Raw genomic sequence first — 21548 nt, 5'->3', positions numbered from 1 at the left:
CCGGATCGGTCCTAACTGCAGCTACATCATACTATTACCCTTCACTTACATCAGTGTTGTGCCCAAAGTCGCACAACCTCACTTGGTGAGCATAATCACCACTACCTTCTTTGCTTTGCATCATTTGTCTTTGGTGACCTGCAACATCTGGCGCCGTGTTTTTTTTTTTTTTTTTCTTTTTTAGATATTCGTAATTTAGTATTTGCATACTAACTGTATTATTAGATTTTGTGAGTCTTTATTACCCCATTACAGATTTGTTACTAATTATGAGTCTTACTGTGTTTTTATATAGGTGGGGGATTATGTATTAACCACCTGTTTGATAGAGATTATAGATGAAGTCATTTTCTAGCCAGTTACACCTAAATTAAGTCCTCTTTATGGCAATAACTATATCCTGTATAACGAGTGTCTTGTTGTCATTCATTTGAGTAGACCATACTACACGACATTATGAATGCTGCTCTAGTCATCCATAAACAAGAGGCTTTTTAATAGCAGTTAACTCCAGATCAAGTGGAGTAATGATGTAGGAGAGGTCGGTAATATGACTGCTGTTACACATTTGCAATGTGTAACAATTGTCCATAGGTCTTGTAACCTACTTTAAATGTGTGTCATGTGAACTGACCCTGCGTTTTCCTTTTTTTTTTCCTTTGGGAATATTCACCGTGATTGCAGGGTAAGAGAAGCCGTGGTCTGGTCTAGGAGTTCACTGCTGTGTTCTGAACTACAAAGCACTGCAGACCGCCCACTGTTTTAGATCAGTGGGCTGTGCAAGACGAAGAGGGGATTCCCTTGTATAACCTAATCAGTGCCTGGTAGCCATATGGAAATCTTGACTAACATTTCTCCTAGCTGACGTAGATTTCATTTTGTGGGGCGTAGCAAGTTAGAGGCCTGTGCTGGGCCTGTACTTTGGCAATCCGATCAAACTAACCACCCAACCCTTCCATTGGACAATAAAATAAATAAAATTCTGCTCACCTCACTGCTCCTCTTGTCTCCTCAAGCTTCCTCGGCATGCGGCGGCTGATAAAATGCGAAAACCTTGTGACTCATCAGTGACGACGTTGAGTGTTGCGTCACATATAAGGCCCTTATACTGCTCAGCGTTCTGAGCTTCCGCACGCTGAGGGGACACGGGGAGAAGAGGAACGGTGAGGTAAGTATACTTTTTATTGGGGTTTAGGGCTGAATGGTGCACAGCCGTGTTTGTTGCACCACACAGCAAGTGGGAAGATACGAGAGATTTATTAAGGTGTGCGCCTCTTAAAAAATCTAGAACTTCATTAAAGGGTGAGGTCGGGAGAGGTGGTTGTTGGCCAAACACTAGCTATAACTGTCTAGTTTGTAAGGTCAGCTTTTGCGCTATAGTGCCTAAACTAGGTTTTAGTAGATATACAGCTGTTAATGTCTATGTATCATGTCTCCGTATCTTTAGCCGCATGATTCAGACAGATGGAGGTTTGGCTCAGTGAGAAGTCCATGTTCAATTATTGTGTTAAAAGCCTCCTTCAAGTTGTTGGTGTGAAATTAATCATTGGATTTATCTCTATGGTTTATAATCAAAGGTATAAAGATAACTATTGTCAAAGAGAACAATCCCTAGTGTCAGTCATACTAAATTGTCCCTTCATTCCACTTATTTTTGACATGGATGGTTGGCCATACAATGCGAGACAGCCACTCCTCTGATGGATCAATACAGCTTAGTGAGCGAACCATGTAGCGTAAGTCTTTTGAATGCTTTGAAGGAATGTAAAAAACATCCTGCACATATCCCCCTATCCTAGGGATTCAACGTAAAAAAACTAGTAATATTCGATACATGTATGTAAGATCATCACAGATACTTGAGCGTCATATTAAAGAATATCAAACATCCAGATTAATTTGCAGTTCTATGGCAGAAATGTGTGCCGGACTCTCAGTATTTCAGGACTGTCAGATGCCAGATTAAAAGTTGCGTATGTATAGCTCATATCATTTTGTATTGTTTTTAGAGGTAAATTTTTAATTTTGAGTGGTCAGATAAAGGTCTATATCTCAAGTTTTTCTTCTTGTATTTATAGAGATCCAGATTAATTATTTTTTTTATAAATTTGAGCTTTCATAAGGTTTATGCGGCCCTATCTGAGAGCAGCCTAAAGTAGCAACACTCCTTGATTTATAGCGCTGTGTCACTTGCTTGTTTTCTTGCAGTAGTTTTTATTAAATTACCGTCCTCACACTCTGGAGTCCTCGATATTCATGGACTGCAAGCTTTACCCTGCCCACCTGCCGCTGTTTGTCAGCTTTATTACTATACACATCATAGGGAGAAAACTGCCGCTGACCGACAGGAGGAGCTCACCGCTTCTGACTATGCTTGGCTCGCGCTACAGCTTATACACCGTCATTTTATGAAAGCTACTGCAAACAAGTAAGTGACACAGCGCTATAGCCAGGGAGTGTCGCTACTTTATCCTGTGCTCCAATAGGGCATCATAAACCCGGTGACAGATTCCCTTTACTTAGAGACGTCATCACCCCTTTCCATCTTAATTGCCGGAAATCGCGAGTCTTCCCTGCTGCAAAGAAAGGATGTATTCACGCGTGCAGTTTTTATTCCGGTTTTTGACATGCACTTGTTAAAGCCAAAACCAGGAGTAGATCAGTGGTATTTGTCTTTTTTTACTTTCTCTCCCTTTATGATCCAGACCTGGTTTTGGCTTTTATAAAACTGAATTCAACTTTGCAGGAGTCCCTGTCAAAGTCCTACTCCACAAGAGCAGCCTTTCAGCCACTCATGTGACAGTCCTACAGAAAAACAGTTGCGCATTAAGATCTTTAGGGTATCTTAACACGGAACATGTATGGTGCAGACATTTCTGCGACTTTTCCATATATAAGAATGGGGCCTGCAGAAATCCATCCACATGCTGTAGAACCAACCCCATTCAGATGTATAGAATGGATTTTCAGTTGCAGATATTTCTGCAATGAATCTTACATATGTGAACTTACCCTTAGGGCTCATTCACATCTGCGTTCCGGGTTCCCTTGTTGTACTTTGTCATAAGAGCAGAACGACGAGAATACTGGAAGCTAGGAATCCGTTGGATCACGGAAACCAACCCTGTCCGACGGAACCCATTGACTTTAATATGTACCGTTGGACCGCCGTCGTTTTACCGGAAATAATAGTGCAGCATGCTTCGCTGTTTTGTCTGGCAAAAACAATGGCGTTTTTGACGGAAGACCCTAACAGGGCCTCCGACGCAGATGTGAACAGGTCCTTAGGAGCTAATGAGTGGTAATAATTAGCTAGGTCTAAGTCATATGTTATTGGGGTACCGAATGTATTCTAAGTGGCATTTTCTCAACCAAGTATGCCATGCGTCCCAGATTTCCACAGTGTTTATATATGCTGTACTTCTAGTTTCCACCATGATGTTAAATTATAATACTTATTATTTCTATTCCGGTATTTAGTCTATTTTTAATAGAAATAGGTTTATGTTGACTGCTCTTAATGGTAGCTGTGACTTCTGCAAAGCAAGTGAGTGTCATGTTTCTGTCCATTGTCAGCTTAGTAATGAAGAAATGTGAAGTAATTCATTTACTATGTGTCTTATTTCTAAATATGTGTCTTCTGTTGCTTCTTAGATGGCTCAAGTGATGCAGGATGTACAGAGACGGAGGTAAGCCATGCTCTCCATAAATAACCTCTTTACGTACCATTGTGATGTCATGTAATGCAATAGTGCTCTGATATACAAATGTACACAATGTGCGCAAATTTTGCAAACTTTTTCCCAGGCTTCTCTTTCATATTCAATCGCTTTGCATATTCGGTAATTCCACATAACTATGACTTCTTTTATACTTTTCATACTAATAGAGCAATTTAACCCATATACCATATATCAAATTTAAAGGCCGGGGTAAACCAAAAAAGTGACCCTGACTGTAAGTTACAAAATGGCCACACAGAACTGAGGTGAGCGGAGTATGAATTTAGGTTGCTTAAAGAAGACCTCCAGCAAAAACACCACTTTCCATCATAGCTCCTCCACCTGATTTGTTTACCCAGCTCTGGACGTCTTATGTATATTGTAGTCACGTCCCTGCGATCCGGCCGTCTCCCTGCTTCTGATCAGACACCATCATCATTTTTAGATCTCCCTCTGCTTTCTCTTCCTCTATGCTATCAATCCCATAATGCCTCAGTACAGCATCACATGAGCAGGTAGAGACCGTATCATCTCTACCTGCTGGGAGGATAGTGGGATTATTCTTCTCTCTGTATTATCCTAAATAAACTAAAAAGATAGTTTAGATCTAGGGAGGCTGAACTGTGACCTTCTTTATTATAACTGTGTGACAGAAGTCTGTCTAATCATCAGTCATTGTTATGGGACTTTGTGTCGCCCCACTGTGTGGAGAACCTGTGTGTTACGGTCCAGGCAATTTAATCATACAGGAAGTTCTGGTACTTGTATGAGTGACACATGATCCCTATGGACTCAAGTAGGGAAAGCAGATCACCGATTCCGATTATTTCTATGCAACAGACTTAAATTATATTTAGTGATAGAAGCAGAAGGAAAAAGAAAGGTAAAAGACTAAGCTATGGAATTTCTTAATGAAACACATGGCAAACTTTAGGTTTGGTTGGAGTTTGTAAAGTTTGTAAAACTCTCTCTCTAGCTCTCTCTCTCTATCTATATATATATATATATATATATATATATATATATATATATATATATATATATATATATATATATATATATATAATCTCTATCTATCCCAATAAAGTAGTCGAAACAAAAGGAAACAGAAAATATTTCCTATAGGATCCACTCCTGGCTTTGGGCTGAAAAAAATAAAATTGCACTTTGTTAAACTTTTTTTTTTCTTTCTTCGATTGACTATAATTTTATTTTTACATAAATCCTGATTGCTTTAATGCAGGTAGGTAACTTGACGTCCCTAGATCTCTCCCCCCAGCTGTACATGCAATTTATAGTACTAGTATGCGCTAAAAGTCTCCTTCTGTCACAGAACCTGGATGAAGGTTTGGTTTGAGAAAGGCCATTTGGTGGCCGAAACATCCCTAAGTATACACCTCTGTATGTTGCGGTGATGAAAACCGTTTATAGTAGCAAACGGATGTCAGTGCCGGAATAATGACCAATGTAAAGTAACTGCACAGGAATAATAGTCAGTGATGTCACAGTTCGGGGATGATGCACAGAAGTGATCACGGTCAAAGTTTACTATACAGGTATAATGCACATAGAGATGTCACAAAACAGGAATAACAAACACAGTGATGTCACAGTACATGGATAATAATTGTAATGACATAGAATAGGGTCATACATGATGTCACAATTTGGGAATTATGCTCACCATGATGTCACAGATCAGGTATAACAAACAGTGATGTCACAACTAATGGCTAAGGACCACAGAGATGTCATAGCAAAGGGATAATAAACCTGTTCTCCTAATACACTGCAGAGTACAGAGGTAATTAATGCAGTGATGTCACAGCACAGTTTTAATAAACACTGGTATTTCCTTATGTGGCAGTAATTGTTGGATATGCCCTAGGGCCCAGGTATAACTGTAACCTCTGTACCCTATATAGTTATGCCACATATTTTATGTATAGATGTATACTATGAGAACTGGCCTGTGAGTCAAGATGTTAAATTGTTTGAATTTCCTACTGCCTAAAACAGGACTTTCACAGTGTATTGGTAAATATTCTGTTTTCTAGAACATATTCTTCATCATTATTCCCGATCAGACCCCCAAGTAACTTTATAGAGAGAGATGTTCTGTTCACTTTTGTGTGTGAGGCTTGTTGCAAATTTTGTCAGATTTGAAAGGTGAAATAGCTACTCTTCCCGTCAAAGCACAATGGACACAATGATGGAACCCAACAGACCCCATGTTTATCATAAGGCTATGTTCACATCTGCGTTCTATTTTCCGCTGTTCTGCTCTGTCATAGGAGCAGAAAAATGAGGAAAATGGAAGCAGACGAATGGGTTATGTCGCGTTTCCGTTATAGTTTCCATAATTTTGCCATCCAAAATAGTGTGCATGCCGTGCTAATTTTGGTTTGGCAAAAATGACAGAGCCCCCGATACCCATGTGAACAAAACCTAAGCCGGTACTGTTGGGTTTCGGTAGTATCCGTCAAATGAATCGGAGCTTGATAATTCTGTTGCGAATGTTCACAGCGGATTTCAACCCTTTCAATGTAGAAGGGGTAAAATCCGCGGTAAATCCACATGTAGCACACACAGATTTTGCTGCGGAAAAATCCAACAAATATGCTATGTTTTGTCTGGCCCATTGTGGAACAACAACGTTGCTGTATAAGGCAGGCTTGCAGTACCTATACAGCACTTGGTCAGGAGTGACAATGTCCTGCGATCGGTAGAGGCATATACTATATGGCAATAGAAATACTGTTTTATGCTATGTAAAGTGACAAACGTATGTACATTTATGTACAAGAAAGCCTTTTTTTAGTACTGTCAAAGTTACATGGCATATAGTTTCAGTGCTTGTTATCTGCCACTATGTACACGAGAAGAATATCACACAGCTGCTGCAAATAACTAAGGTGTGTCATTGTAAAAACATTATAGGATTCTCGTCTGTTCATCCTTGAGAGAAATCCTTTTAACCCCATCCTGACATTCACCGTATATGTGGGTCGGAAATGGCAAGGGGAAGTATTGTATTACAGCTGTCACTCTTCTCTAACAGAGATGCACTATATTGACAATATTATTTGGACACACCTGAATTATTGAATTCAGGTGTTTCATTCAGTCCCATTGCCACAGGTGTATAAAATCCAGCACCTCGCCATGCAGTCCCTCATTACAAACATTTGTGACAGAATTGGTTTTCCTAAAGTGCTCACTGAATTCAAACATGGTACCATAATAGGATGCCACCATTGCAACAAGTAAGTTTGTGAAATGTCTTCCCTCTTAGGCCTTATTCACACAAGCGTGCGCAAAAGTTCAGTGTGACATGTGTATGTGGTGCGTGGCTGCGTGATTTTCACGCAGTCGGCATCATTATGACACTCCCTTTTTATGTGACGACACCGTAAAGAAGGAGGGGATTTTATGTTTCCCTTCTCTTCTTTACCAACTGTAGCGCGAATTAGGCGCGTCACCCGCAAGTGCTTCCGTGTGCCGTGCGCGATTTGCACGCACCCATTGACTTCAATGGGTGCGTGCTGCGCGAAACGTGGGCAAGTATAGGACATGTCGTGAGTTTTACGCAGCGCACATACGCTGCATGAAAATCACTGACCGTCTGAACGGCCCCATTCACTTACATAGGTCCGTGCGATGCACGTGAAAATCACGCGCGTATAACACGTTCGTGTGAATAAGGCCTTAGACATCCCACAATCAACTGTGTGTGGTATCGTTGCAAAGTGGAAGCATTTAGAAACCATAGAAACTCAGCCATGACGTGGCAGACCATGTAAAGTTATAGAGCGGGGTCCCCAAGTGCTGAGGCGCATAGTACATAAGTCGCCAACGCTCTGCTGACTCAATAACTGCAGAGTTCTAAATCTATTCTGGCCTTTACATCGACACAAACTGTGCGCCGGGGTCTTCATGGCCGAGCAGCTTCATGCAAGTCCTACTTCACCAAGCACAATGCCAAGCATCGTATGAACTGGTGTAAAGCACAGTACGCCACCACTGGACTCTACATAGTTAATAAGGTTGAATAAAGACACAGGTCCATCAAGTCCGACCTATAATCCTACCATGTTAATCCAGAGGAAGGCAAAACCCCCATGAGGTTGATGCCTATTGGCTCATTAGGGGAAAATTAATCCCTGCTTCCAAATATGGCAATCAGAATAAATCCCTGGATCAACGTCCCATCTCCAGTACTCATAAGCTGTACTATTATGTTTTTCAGGAAAGTTCAAGGCCCTTCTTGAACTTGTTCAAAGAATCTACCATCACCAAATCTTGTGGCAGGGAGTTCCATAGTCTCACTTCTCTCACAGTAAAGAATCCCTGTCTGTAATGATTGGGACACCTTTTTTTCCTCTAGACTAGAGGATGCCCTCTTGTTCTTTTTACAGGCCTGGAGCAGTGGAAACTTGGTCTGTGGAGTGACGAATCACCCTTCTCTATCGGCACTCCAATGTCTGAGTTTGAATGCCTGGAGAACGTTGCCTGCCTAACTGCATTGTGCCAACTGTAAAGTTTGGTGGAGGAGGGATAATACTATGGGGTTTCTTTTCAGGGGTTGGCCTAGGCCCCTTAGTTTCTTTGAAGGGAAATCTTACTGCTTCAGCATACCAAGACATTTTGGACAATTGTATGCTTCCAACTATGTGGGAACCGTTCGTGAAGATGTTTCTTTTCCCAGCATGATTGTGGACAAAGCAAGGTCCATAAAGGCATAGTTGGGTAAGTTTGTGAAAGTACTTGACTGGTCCGCACAGAGCCCTGACCTCAACCCCATCGATCACCTTTGGGATGAACTAGAACGGAGATTGCGGGCCAGACCCTCTCGTCCAAGAGGTTTATGTTGTCTGACCCCTCGAATGTTCTTTCGGATGAATGAGCAAAAATTCCCACATACACACTCCAAAGTCTTGTAGAAAGCCTTCCCAGAAGAGTGGAAGCTGTTTTTGCTTAACTATTTAGATTCCTTGGTAAATAGCAACTGCTACATCTAAGCCGTTAGATTGATGCCCTCTGTCATCCCTTCCTCCAATGTGACGCTATGGCAGGGTGCCGAAAGACCCTAGGTCTCCTATAAAGCCCTGCCTGAGTGTTTAAAGTACCATACACCGCAATACAAAAGTATTGGAGTGTATGGTACCAGAGATCTAATGATTGCTTGTTCAAGTCCACTAGTGGGACTAGAAAAGAAAGTAAAAATTACATTATTGCATTATTTAACACGCAGGGTCAACACTGTTAAAAAGGGTTTATGCCAGTTTTCTGGCATAAAAGATGCAACTTTTGGCGCACGCCATATTTGTGTAATTATTATTTTTTTTTAAACTTCTCCCGCCACTCCAAGTGTTGAGAAAAGGGTCGGGGCTTATCCGGAGGGGGTGGGGCTTCTACTGCAAAAACCTATTTACAATCATTTATTCCAGAAACTGGGATAAGTTATTGCGCAAGTCTACACCTGCTATGATTTGCATTTCTGTCACACGGACAGCCAAATATGTGCCAAATTTATTTAGAAATTTTCACCTCTTAAAGAATTTGCTGCTTTTTCCGCCATCATAAATTTAGTTTTAGACTGCCATTTAAAAAAAATGCTTGTCTTAATATATTTCACAAGTGTCTTTCAGTAGAAGATTAATATTGTGAATCACTTCTCCTGTTTCCTAATCCGAAGTGATCTTGAGACAAATCAAAATGAATGTCTAACTAGTCTAAATGAGCTTTTCCCACAACCTCTCTTTAGTAAAAAGACATGGAAGAACGATCAAACAAAAATGAATCTGTGAATCAGTGTCTCGGCTCTGGTATTCATTGTGGTTGCACACAAAGTAGTATTACTGGCTGCATTGAGTAAAATTTCTCCCCTTTGGCTTTCTTATTTTCTCCCGCCAAGCATCAATACATTTTGGGAAGCAGTCGCTGAGCCTCAGGTATCAAGGCTGTCTCAGGAAAGAATTCAGTCTGTTGTCCATAGTAAGCCGTTCACATTTTATTTTTTTCTGCCAGTTAAGAATCGGAAAGCTAAGTTCAGCTTTGTCGATATCGGTTGAAAGGCCTCTCTTTTCGAGAGACTATTTTGATACGAGTCCAAATGATCTTCTGCTATAGCTGATACTTGGGGATTTTTAAGGTTAAAAATCCTTATTTTAGGTGAGCTAAATGTGTACTAGTGACATCATCACAATAAATATATTTTAAGTTTTGCAATTTCCTGTTCTCCCATCACTGGTTGGTACTAAGATGGCAATGAAAAATTGTTTTGGTATCATTTTTCCTTTGCCAAAAAAGAAGGGCTCTGATCAGAGGGGAACCATTTTCTTGTTCGTACTATCTATTGGCGTATCCTCAGAAAAACGTATGCAATGATGGTTGTGAGATGCAAAGCTATGTTCCTGCGTGTACAGCTTACATTGACTTCAAACGACTCCCTGTAACTTCTGGGGCATAACAAATGTAAAATCTTAGGCCTGATTTACACGAGCATTGAATCCATCCATGTGGTGGCCGTTGAAACAACGGCCGCCACACGGACCGATGTAATTCAATGGGCCCGTTCACACAGGCGTTGGTTTCAACGGACCATGTGAAGGGTCCGTTGAAAAATAGAACGTGTCCTATTTTGTTCCATTTTCACAGATCCCTCCATAGACAAGTCTATGGGGATCCGTGAAAACGGAACCTGCACAGGGGCATCTCGGACGTGAAAAATGTCACGTTTATCATGTCCGAGTTTTCCCACGCTCGTGTAAATCTAGCCTTACAGTGCTATTTTACAATCTGACATTTCACACTAGAGAAGAACCCTTCTATGATAAATGACAGGTCTGTCCTATTATTAGCAGGTTGACTGTTTTTTGGGGAGTTTTTTTAAGCAGAAAATGTCAAGTGCATTATAAAATAGGCACAAGTTCAATTTGATTTGCCACACCCATAGATGGGAAGCGGTCAGGGTCAATTCAAACAGCCGTTTATTGCGGTATTCATAAAATATTCATCACATGCTGTGGATTTGACCGCATAGTATGGATAGACCCTCAGCCATGAAAAAAGGGTGAAGAAGCTCACACACAACCTGATGCTGGTTTTCGTTTTTTTTTCTCTGTTCTTTTTGGTTTTTTTCTAAATGTCTCGCGTGGCCTTTTGAATAAATAACAACATACATATTCAGCAAACTTGGATGTAAGTGACGGAATTGGGGTGATAGCTGCCAGCCTAAGGATTATTCGGCCAACGGGTCTCATAATTCATAGTGTACAGGCAATACAGACACTAAGAGCTTAATTTAAAAAAACAAAAAAAACAGCTGAACTACATCTGTAGATTGAGGTTTGCTGTCCTGTGACTTATAAGAAAGTGTTCATGTGTATGTCTAATTGGTTGTGACACATTGAACTGCTGTTCAACTCCCTGGCTGTCAGTAGCATCGCTCGGAGGGAAGTGATGAGCAAAGATCAGTGCAAATAAATGCAGAGCGCCAATAGCAGCCGCGATACTAATGACAACCAGGGATCTCTCTGAATGTCGCTGGCCACAAGGCACCTTGGAGCATTTCTTATGTGTCACTGATTACTAGGACTTTCCACGGCAGCCCCATACAATGCAGTGGCCGGACAGCAACCGTAGATTATGCCTGTATTACGCCGTGCACTTGTTGTTTGCAGTGTACTGCCACTTTGTGTTACTGATGCATATATTGCCGTGTAAATCACACTCTTCTCCGGAGAATACAGTGAAGCTTTTCTGCTTGGGGGAAGTTGAATTATCAGGCATCCGAGGTAAAGACATTATTAATTGTGGCAGGGCAATGTAAGAAGGATGATCAACTCTGGGCTACTACGGTAGCTAAAGCAGATAAATGGGAATAAATAGCATAAATAAATAAAAAATAAAAAGTGATGCACTAGTTGAAAGTAGATAATTACATAAATAGCGATTCTATAATGTTTACGCACTGTAACAAATGTGCAGTGCCCTACAGACAGACTGCCGACCGGCTTATGGTGTAGAACACATGCAGTGACGGTGGTAAATACGGTTTAGAAGATCACAAAGTAATAAGCGCACTTTTGCCATCACACAGCGATAACATTGAAGATGGATGGTTATGGCCTCTGGATAACATTATCTGTGTGTAGTGAAGCTTCGTATATATTGCTTGTTGAAGAGTCGCTTTATGGAGCAGAATAAACAGTCACTTCCTGTGCATCTAAGGCTATGTTCACACGGGCTATGTTCACACGGAGTATTTTGGGGGAGGAATATCTGCCTCAAAATTCCGTTTGGAACTTTGAGGCAGATATTCCTCTCCCTGCACGCCGATTTTCGCGGCGATTATCGCGCCGTTTTTCGCCCGCGGCCATTGAGCGCCGCGGGCATAAAACAGCGAGAAATACGCTTTCTCCTGCCTCCCATTGAAGTCAATGGGAGGTCAGAGGCGGAAGCGCCCGAAGATAGGGCATGTCGCTTCTTTTTCCCGCGAGGCAGTTTTACTGCTCGCAGGAAAAAGACACCGACGCCTCCCATTGAAATCAATGGGAGGCGTTCTCGGGCCGTTTTTGCCGAGTTTTGCGACGCGGTTTCCGCGTCAAAAAACTCGGCAAAATACCCAGTGTGAACATAGCCTTAAGCTGCGAAGAGGCGTCTTGTACTAGCATTCTGGATAGATTTAATATTTTAGGCTTCGTATATTGTTTAATGCTGCTTTTTATATTAAAGTAAATTTACAAGGTTTGTTATATGGAAGGGAATTATGTGCCTTAAAGGAGTTCATTATAATGCGGCCTAACTACTTTCAGCTCATACAGTGCACACACTGTGTAATATCCCCTGGGTCAAAATGTTGCTGCTTAGGACTGCTCTTACCCCTTAATGACCGCCGATAAGCCTTTTCACGGCGGTCATTAATGGGCTTTATTCTACAGCGCCGCTATTCCACGGCGCTGCATTAGAATAAAGTAAACAGCAGGGAGCTGTCAAATCTCCCTGCTCTCAGCTGCCAGAGGTAGCTGCACCGCATCTGAGTGGTTTTAGAGAGAGGGAGGGAGCTCCCTCTCATCCCACCGGCACCCGGTGAAAAGATCGCCGAGTGTCTGTGACTCCGATAGCAGCCGGGGGCCTAATAAAGGCCCCCAGGTCTGCCTGTAGTGAATGCCTGCTAGGATATGCCAGAGGCATGTCCTAGCAGATGCCTGTCTGTTTTAAACGGACTGGCAGTAATACACTGCAATACGAAGTATTGCAGTGTATTATAATAGCAATCGGATGATCGTATAGTGAAGTCCCCTAGTGGGACTAGTATAAAAGTAAAAAAAAAGTTGAATAAAGTTAATAAAAAAAGTGTGAAAAAAAATAATTAAAAACGTACTTTTCCCCCTTACAAAACGTTTTACTATTAAAAAAAAAAACACAATAAAGCAAAAGTTACACATATTTGGTATCGCCGCATCCGTAACAACCCCCACTATAAAGCTGTTACTTTATTTAACCCGCACGGTGAATGCCGTAAAATAAAAAACAATGGAAAAATTGCTGTTTTCTGTTAATCCTGACTTAAAAAAAAAATGTGATAAAAAGTGATCAAAAAATCGAATCTACTCTCAAATGGTACCAATAAAAACTACAAGTCGACCCGCAAAAAAAAAAGCCCTCATACAACTGCATCGGCGGAACAATAAAATAGTTACGGCTCTTCAAATACGGAGACGCAAGAACAAATAATTTTGAAAAAAAGTGTGTTTACTGTGTAAGTAGTAAAACATACAAAATCTATACAAATTTAGTATCGTTGTGATCGTAACAACCCGCTGAATAATGTTGATGTGTTATTTATACCACACGGTAAATAACGTAGATTTAGGGCGCAAAAAAAAGTGGTGAAATTTCAGGTTTTCTTCTATCCCCCCCCCAAAAAAAAGTTAATAAAAGTTAATGAATAAATTATATGTACCCCAAAATGGTGCTATTAAAAAGTACAAATTGTCCCGCAAAAAGCAAGACGACATACAGCTATGTCGACGCAAAAATAAAAAAGTTATAGCTCTTCGAATATGACAATGGAAAAACGTAAAAAATGGCTTGGTCATTAGGGCCCAGAATGCAAGCAGGGGAAGGGGTTAAGATGGCCATAGATAACATGGACAATAGGTTGTCTGTACTTTTGGCCAATAGCACTACAATCGTTTACAACCATGCACAGTTTATTATTGGCAGGTATAGCAACGAAAGGTCCCCCACTTATACCTGTTATCCCCCTTTACTGGAATGGATGGGTGATAAATAGACAGCCGAGTAAGTTCATATTGTTGTTTCCGTATCAACTATTAATTATAATGGAGAATGATCACATATATGCAGCCACCTCTTCAGTGAGAAGAGAATATAACTTTTTCTGGGGTTTCATGGATGTCCCAATGACTGTTCACCCACCAATCACATTTTTATTTCATGTCTAATTGGCCTCTAAATGCTTTATTTTGCTCCTAGGCTTGGACAATGAAGGGCGGTTGGAGGAGTAACCACTACTTTGTTCCCCCTTTAACCCCTCCCCCACTCTGCACAGATATTCAGTTTTCAATGCATAGTATGAACTACCTAGATGAGATCTTTCAGCATGAGCTTTATTTTGAGATGAAGAAACACTTGAAATAAGCATAAGCGGGATCTTTACTTGAGTATTTACACTGATGTTTCTGCACGGATATTGTTTGGCTTACTTTCCAGGCAGTCCTACCTGACTATTCACCAATATAGTATCATTGTGACCTTGACGAACTGCCAGAAAAAAAGATCTAAGAAAGAGACTTTTTTTTATTTTCCGCTTTCTGTTCTGTACAATGCTCTAGGGCCTCTACAATACAATTGTGATGTTTGCTTTTAGAAGAAAGATTTATGAAAAAGTCATAATAAGAAAATGCAGTTAAAATGTTGTCAGGCACTAAGTTAAGAAAATCTGACATGGAGACCATTCTTTTTACATCAAACCTATGAGATGCACGAACTACACAATAATGCTTGTGGATTCAATGTCGTCCAAACTTGATCGTGGATTGTAAGGGTCAGTTCACACGGCAGATTTTGATTGGCAGGTCCCGCCGCAAAATCTGCCTGCGGAATTATTCCTGCCATCGGCAGGAAGATTCCTCCTCCCTTTCGCTTCAATGGGAGAATCTGGCGGAATCCGCCCAAAGATCAGGCAGGTCGCTTATTTTTCCCGCTAGCTGAAAAATATCAGCTAGCGGGAAACAGAAGTTTTCAGCTCCCATTGAAATTAATGTCAGGCAGAACTTAGCGGCGCTTTCCGCCGGAAACATTCCGACTGTGTGAACATACTCTTAGGCTGCATTCCGACGTGACAGATGTGTTGCATATTCCGCACCAAAAAACTGCATCAAAGTATATTACATGTGAATAGGGGAGTTCATAATCCACGGTAAATCTGCATTCCGTGTGAACATTTCCCAAGGGGTGAAATCGGTGGCAAAAATCCACAGCAAATCCGCAAAGGAAAAGAAATGCTGCAGATTTGAAAATTCACACCATTCACTAAAATCTGCTTTGGAAAAACACACCTAGGCAATGTATGTCAGGCTTTAGCTGCCTGGTGAGTGATGTTTGCGGAGCCGCCTCCGTATGTGGGATCAGCGTAGCGGAATAGTTAGTATACAACACTTGAGATTTCTTAACACATCAGCAACATCCTTCTTGTAAACCCAGCATGTCTGCTATTTTCTCTCACAGTAGGCACTAAGTATCAGAGGCATAGGACAAAACAGAATTATTCTTTCATTATGAATGAAACCCCCCGCTGATCACGCTGGCAGATTATATGCCCATATCTTTGGTCCAACATTCATGTAAATTAGTCCCAAAGTAAATCTGAATCGAACAGATAATCTGGAATTTTAAGAGTGGTGGGAGCCTTTGGGAATAAAAAGGGTCTTGTTCTTATTTGCAGTTGCAGATTTATAAAGGATGAACAAAACTTTCCTGTACCAGACTTCATGAAGCAGGGAGACAAACTGGAAAATCCTCTTAATATAAGGGACACCCGTACACGGTGCACAGAGGGGCTTACCACAGAAGCAGCGTCGCGGTAGCGGAGGAAATAGTCTCTGCGCAATGCACAAGTGTTCTGCACATTGTACAAACTGAGGAGGGTCATGTATGGATGGACTTCAGCACTTGGATTTGAGTTCAGCTGTTTTTGCAAAAATTGAATTGCAAAGCGTTCTTATTCTTCAAGGACTAAAAAAGAGAAAATATATGTCCCAGAGACCAAACCTTTGTAGACTTTTCTGCATGTTTGGTCCACTACTGTTTAAGGTAGACAATGTGAGGCAGATTGGCGAAGATTGGCTTTCCGGCTGTCAGAAGTTTCAGAGTAGAATCTGTCTGTTGGAGTATATGATTGTCTCTAATGGTATTTACTACCACTTTCACTACTCTGAAGCTTCTTATGACAGCCGGTATGCCAAGTCTATGTTCTGAGCCTGTTCCAGTACTGAAGTTTATACAATTTTCTTTCTAGATCACTCTTGGGCTCAAATCAAGCTTCCCATGTGGCTAAATATCAGACCTTGACAGACCAGATCTTTTAGAAAAATGATCTATTTCGTCTGATACTGTATCTCACAGGCTGAGCATTGTGCTGAGTTTACACTGTATTTCATTAGCGGTTTAGAGCTACCGTATAACAGTGCCACAGCTTGTTGGGTAGAATAGTGCCGTGTACAGTTACTCTTTGCTAATAGCCGGTTATCTAGTCACGGAAAGCAGATCTTGGCAGGAGAATAGTCCTGATAACTGCTAATGGGCTGAATAAATCTCTGCTGTAAAGTAACATCTCACAGTACCGCAAACAAGTCTCATATTGCACTGAACTTTCATCCAAGAGACCACGTCTCCATTTACCTTTTCATTTTAATCCAAACATTCACATTGAAGTATAAAGAGAGAGAGAACTTGCTAGTTTTAAATAACCTCGTAAGACTAGTTTCTTTTATTGTGTTTTTCCTCCAGGAAAGTATATACGGCAATTAGAAATGTTCATTGGCTTTTATTTTTTGTGTTTAGCATTGTTATATTATAACCAATATGAAAATTCATCAAATATACGCGAAGTTCATCTGGTAAAATATGGCATCCATATTGGCTAGTAAAACACCAAAACTATGATAAAGTTGGGACCTTTACTGTACTGTATCACTCGTAAGAGCGCCAGACTGTTTTCACTTCTATTCATATACGCTGAAAGAATGCAAATGAGAATCTATTTCAGACACACTCAGTCATTAAAAGCATATGTGTATAGATACTACAAACAGACTTATTCAGAATCACCACTTTGTTTCTTCCTTGCCACTATGTGGACAGTTCTTTGTACAGATCGTTAAAAAGCAGCTCTCTCCTCCTTTCTCAGCAGGAACTCCCAGCCAGCAGCTAAATTACATTTAAAACTTTTTTCTATGTTTTTAAAGTTAGCTCATAGTACTAGTTATCTCCTACATTGAACATATGCTGCTAATGTCACTTAATGTTAGGTTCTCCATAGAAACAGAATGTTACTTTATACTATCTGTGGCTCTCTTCAGTTAATGATTAGATCTGCTTACGGTGTTGAATACGATTTCTATTTTCACCACTAAGAAAAGGCAATAAGTAGTTTGTAATATTACCCAATTGTTTGCGAGATGTAAAGAAAACTGATGAGTTAGTAAGAGGAATGTAGTGTTTTTTTTACCTAGTGTTAAATACCAGTAACTTTTTTGAAAACCAACTATACAGCCCATATATGAACCCATGAAAATAGCTTTTGAAGTGTCACACGGATTTTATAAAATACTTTTCATGTAATGTCTGGCTGCTGCATTGTTGCTAAACAGGATCTGATACATTTGTAGCGTTTGTCTCTAGCTGATATAGGTCATAAGTGATTAGTAAAGTTAGAAGTAGTTTACAAAGTGAATTACTTTTAGACACTAAAGAATATGGGGAAAGCATTACAAAGAGTACAATGCTTTATAAGCAGTTGCTGGTTATGTACTACAATAAAGAATGTATGGACGTCAGCATATTCTCCAAAATGTACTAAATTTATTGTTCCGTTTCAAAATACCATGCAACGTTTCGGTTTACAAGAGGCCTTTCTCAAGCCTTGAAGGCCGAAATGTTGAATGGTGTTTTGAGATGGAACCATACATTAAAGAGGCTCTGTCGCCACATTATAAGCGGCCTATATTGTACATGATGTGATCGGCGCTGTAATGTAGATTACAGCAGTGTTTTTATTTTATTTAGAAAAACGATCATTTTTGACGGAGTTATGACCTATTTTAGCTTTATGCTAATGAGTTTCTTAATGAACTGGGCGTGTTTTACTATATGACCAAGTGGGCGTTGTACAGAGGAGTGTATGACGCTGACCAATCAGTGACCAATCGGCGTCATACACTTCTCCCCATTCATTTATACAGCACATAGCGATATAGCTATATCGCTATGTGCAGCCACATAAACACACTATAACGTTACTGCTGTGTCCTGGCAATGAATATACATTACCTCCAGCCAGGACGTGATGTTTATTCAGAATTCTGACACTTCGCTAACACAATCCCGACACTACAGCACATCAAGCTAAAATAGGTTTTTCTAAATAAAAAACACTGCTGTAATCTACATTACAGCGCCGATCACATGTACAAGATAGGCCACTTATAATGTGGTGACAGAGCCTCTTTAAGCAAATTTTGGAGAAAATTCTGACGTCCACACATTCCTTCTTAAAAAAATATTCATTAGATTGGGTGCGAGCTGACTTGTTGCATCAGTACAAGTGACGGGAGTGTGCTGAAACTATTCTATTTATTTTGGTTATGTACTACATGATTAGGTCGGTTTCTGCTGACCTAACTTGATCTGAATGCATGCTGAAGGCATTGATCAATTTTCTGTGCCATTAAACATTCTATTTAATTTGCTCATCTACTGGAGAGGAACTGGCAGTGTTCCTATTACACTGCTGCTTTCAAATTGTTATTACGTTGATATTCTTTGATGAAACGGCGAAGGGGGATAGACAAAAAGTGTTACAGATGAACTCCGTAAGCCCCTTCACACTGGATGCCACTAGATAGAATAGCACTATTCTATTCAGCAAAAAAAAACAAATCCGTATTCCTGACATAAACCACCTAACGGAGGCCAAAGCAACACTCTTTTGGCCTCCGTAAGTTCTATGGGTACATCTAAGCTTTCCCGACGCATACGTCAAACGTGCAGGGAAAACACAGAAAAAGGGGCCTTGGCTATAACCAGATAAATAAAGAGCAAGTTAGGGGGGCACTGTTCTGATAATTGCATTTCACTGTTCTGATATTTGATCATTTGCATTGCAATTGAAAGCTGGAGCTGGAACACCACTCTAATTCACCATTATGACAAGAGCTTTATGATACCACTTTGTTTTATTGCATAAATAAAGCCTGAAGTTTTTATCCTTCGTGCTGGATGATCACTTTTTTGTTTTTGTTTTACTTTGCCTTATTTTATAATAATTATAAATAATCAGTCTATTACCACCACCCCACCATATCCCAGTAAAAATCCAGATAAATCAAAAGGCATCAGAATTCTTCAGACTTACTTTACCGAATCCATAAATTTGCACATCACAAAATCGGTAACATTCCTGACTTTGTGCTGCACCTCTATGGATTCAATAAGGGAAGTCTTAACAACGTTTCAGTTACCTTGGTTTTTGCTATATCATTATTTCACATGGCTATACTCGTGAATCAATAACTGATATGTCGTTGTTGCTGTTATTTGCTGTTATTATTACTATGACCTGTCTCCGTTCTGATTGTGGATCCTTAAGAGCAAGTCCCCTACTTTTATAAGGAGATCTTTTAATAACATTATAATAGTCAATTACTATGTATCCCGTTCCCAAAGTAGTGTCTACAAATAGGCAATGCAATTTGGCATTTCAGGATATCGACTGTAGATTGTCTAAGTCCCTTTTAAATTTTCAGCTAATGGAGACCATTATTTCACCGCTTGTCCAGCCCATAGGCAGCTATAGCTGTTGATCCAGAGAACAAATTGGTAGATACAGCTGTACATTTTTTTACTATCCCACACAGTTTCTCATGTATACTGCATTCTATCAAAACAAAAAATGTCCTCACGGATGCCTAGCATAACTCTTGACTGTTTATTTTCCCTTCTATCTATGTTAAACACTGCTTTTATTTACAGCTCTTTATACCGTCACATAATTTTAGCAATTATATCTTGTTGCTAGGATCTGTTTTGGCTGAGAATCTATTAGGGTGCTTGAAACCTTTGTAAGTCCCTGTTCACACTTGCCTCATAGTTAATTTCCATTTCATCAGGTTTCTGTTGCCCCTAATGGCAGAATAGCATAGATATTCTGCCCAGTAAACAAACAAACCAAAAAAAAAAAATGGGAATCTGCCAGGCCTTTTAAAAATTTACAATTCTTTGACAATGGAACTTAATCGGAGCAAGCCCTGCACATAAGAGCTTGCAGTCCAAAAGGGATGAGAGGAGTCACACAAAAGGTTCAATGTGCTGATTTTATCCAGAGGACCAACTACTTGTGCCAACATTTGGGAACTTGTGCCAACATTTGGGAACTATATAAAATGCAAGAACCCTTTCACCCAGCCTATATCTGTGCCGACACATACACACACCACTGTGCAAAAGTTTTTGGCAGTTGTGGAAAAATGCTGCAAAATAAGAATGCTTTCAAAAATAGAAGTGTTTAATAGTTAGTTTTTTTTTATCCATTCACAAAATACAAAGTAAATGAACGTAAGGGAAATCTAAATCCAATTAATATTTGGTCTGACCACCCTTTGCCTTCAAAACCGCATCAATTCTTCTAGGTACACTTGCACAAAGGTGTGGATTTTGTAGGCTTATAGTCAGGTGTATAATTAAGCAATTATTCCAAACAGGTGGTAATGAACAACCTTTTCATATGTAGGTTAAAACAGTCATTAACTGTAAGGGTATGTTCACACGGCCTATTTTCGGCAGTTTTTCGGGCCGTGAATGCCTGAAAAACAGCCGAAAAATCTTAAGCAGAACGCCTCCAAACATCTGCCCATTGGTTTCAATGGGAAAACGGCGTTCTGTTCCGACGTAGCGTTTTTCGCTTCGTTTTTTTATACGCGTCAAAAAAACGGCCGCGAAAAAAAAGTGCAGGACACTTCTTGGGACGTTTTTGGAGCCGTTTTCCATAGACTAGTGAAAAAAGCTCCAGAAACTTCGTGCAGCAGATCAAAAAGACACATCATGCTTACTTCCCTTCTAAATCGGAAGATGTCCAGTAGTGCCATCAGCTCAGAACTGGCAGAAACCAGTGGGACCCAGGTACACCCATCTACTGTGCGGAGAAGTCTGCCAGAAGTGGTCTTCATGAAAGAATTTCGTCCAAGAAGCCATACCTTCGACATGGAAACTAGGCTGAGCGACTCAACTATGCATGAAAACTTAGGAACTTGGGTGCAGAACACTGGCAGCAGGTGCCCTGGACTGATGAGTCAGTATTACATGAAGAGACAAAAGGATCTACGTCCACAAAAGATCTGTGGTTCGTTCTCCAAGATGTTTGGAACAACTTCCCTGCCGAATTCCCTCAAAAACTGTGTGCAAGTGTACCTAGAATAATTGATGCTGTTTTGAAGGCAAAGTGTGGTCACACCAAATATTGATTTGATTTAGATTTCTCTTCTGTTCATTCACTTTGTATTTTGTTAATTGATAAAA

The 21548-nt window shown here is 40.3% G+C and overlaps 1 protein-coding gene across 1 annotated transcript in view; it reads left to right on the top strand.

The window, feature by feature from the left end:
* Window positions 1–21548, top strand: part of SPIRE1 (spire type actin nucleation factor 1) — a 183954-nt gene that overhangs the window by 25349 nt on the left and 137057 nt on the right. The window contains exon 2 of the mRNA XM_075826447.1: window positions 3655–3689. Within this exon, the coding sequence (XP_075682562.1) occupies window positions 3655–3689 (35 nt within the window). The remainder of the gene's footprint in view (window positions 1–3654; window positions 3690–21548) is intronic.

The sequence above is a fragment of the Rhinoderma darwinii genome, chromosome 5, assembly GCF_050947455.1.
Source record: "Rhinoderma darwinii isolate aRhiDar2 chromosome 5, aRhiDar2.hap1, whole genome shotgun sequence".
Lineage (NCBI taxonomy): Eukaryota > Metazoa > Chordata > Amphibia > Anura > Rhinodermatidae > Rhinoderma > Rhinoderma darwinii.
This window is presented reverse-complemented; position numbering and strand designations above follow the sequence as displayed.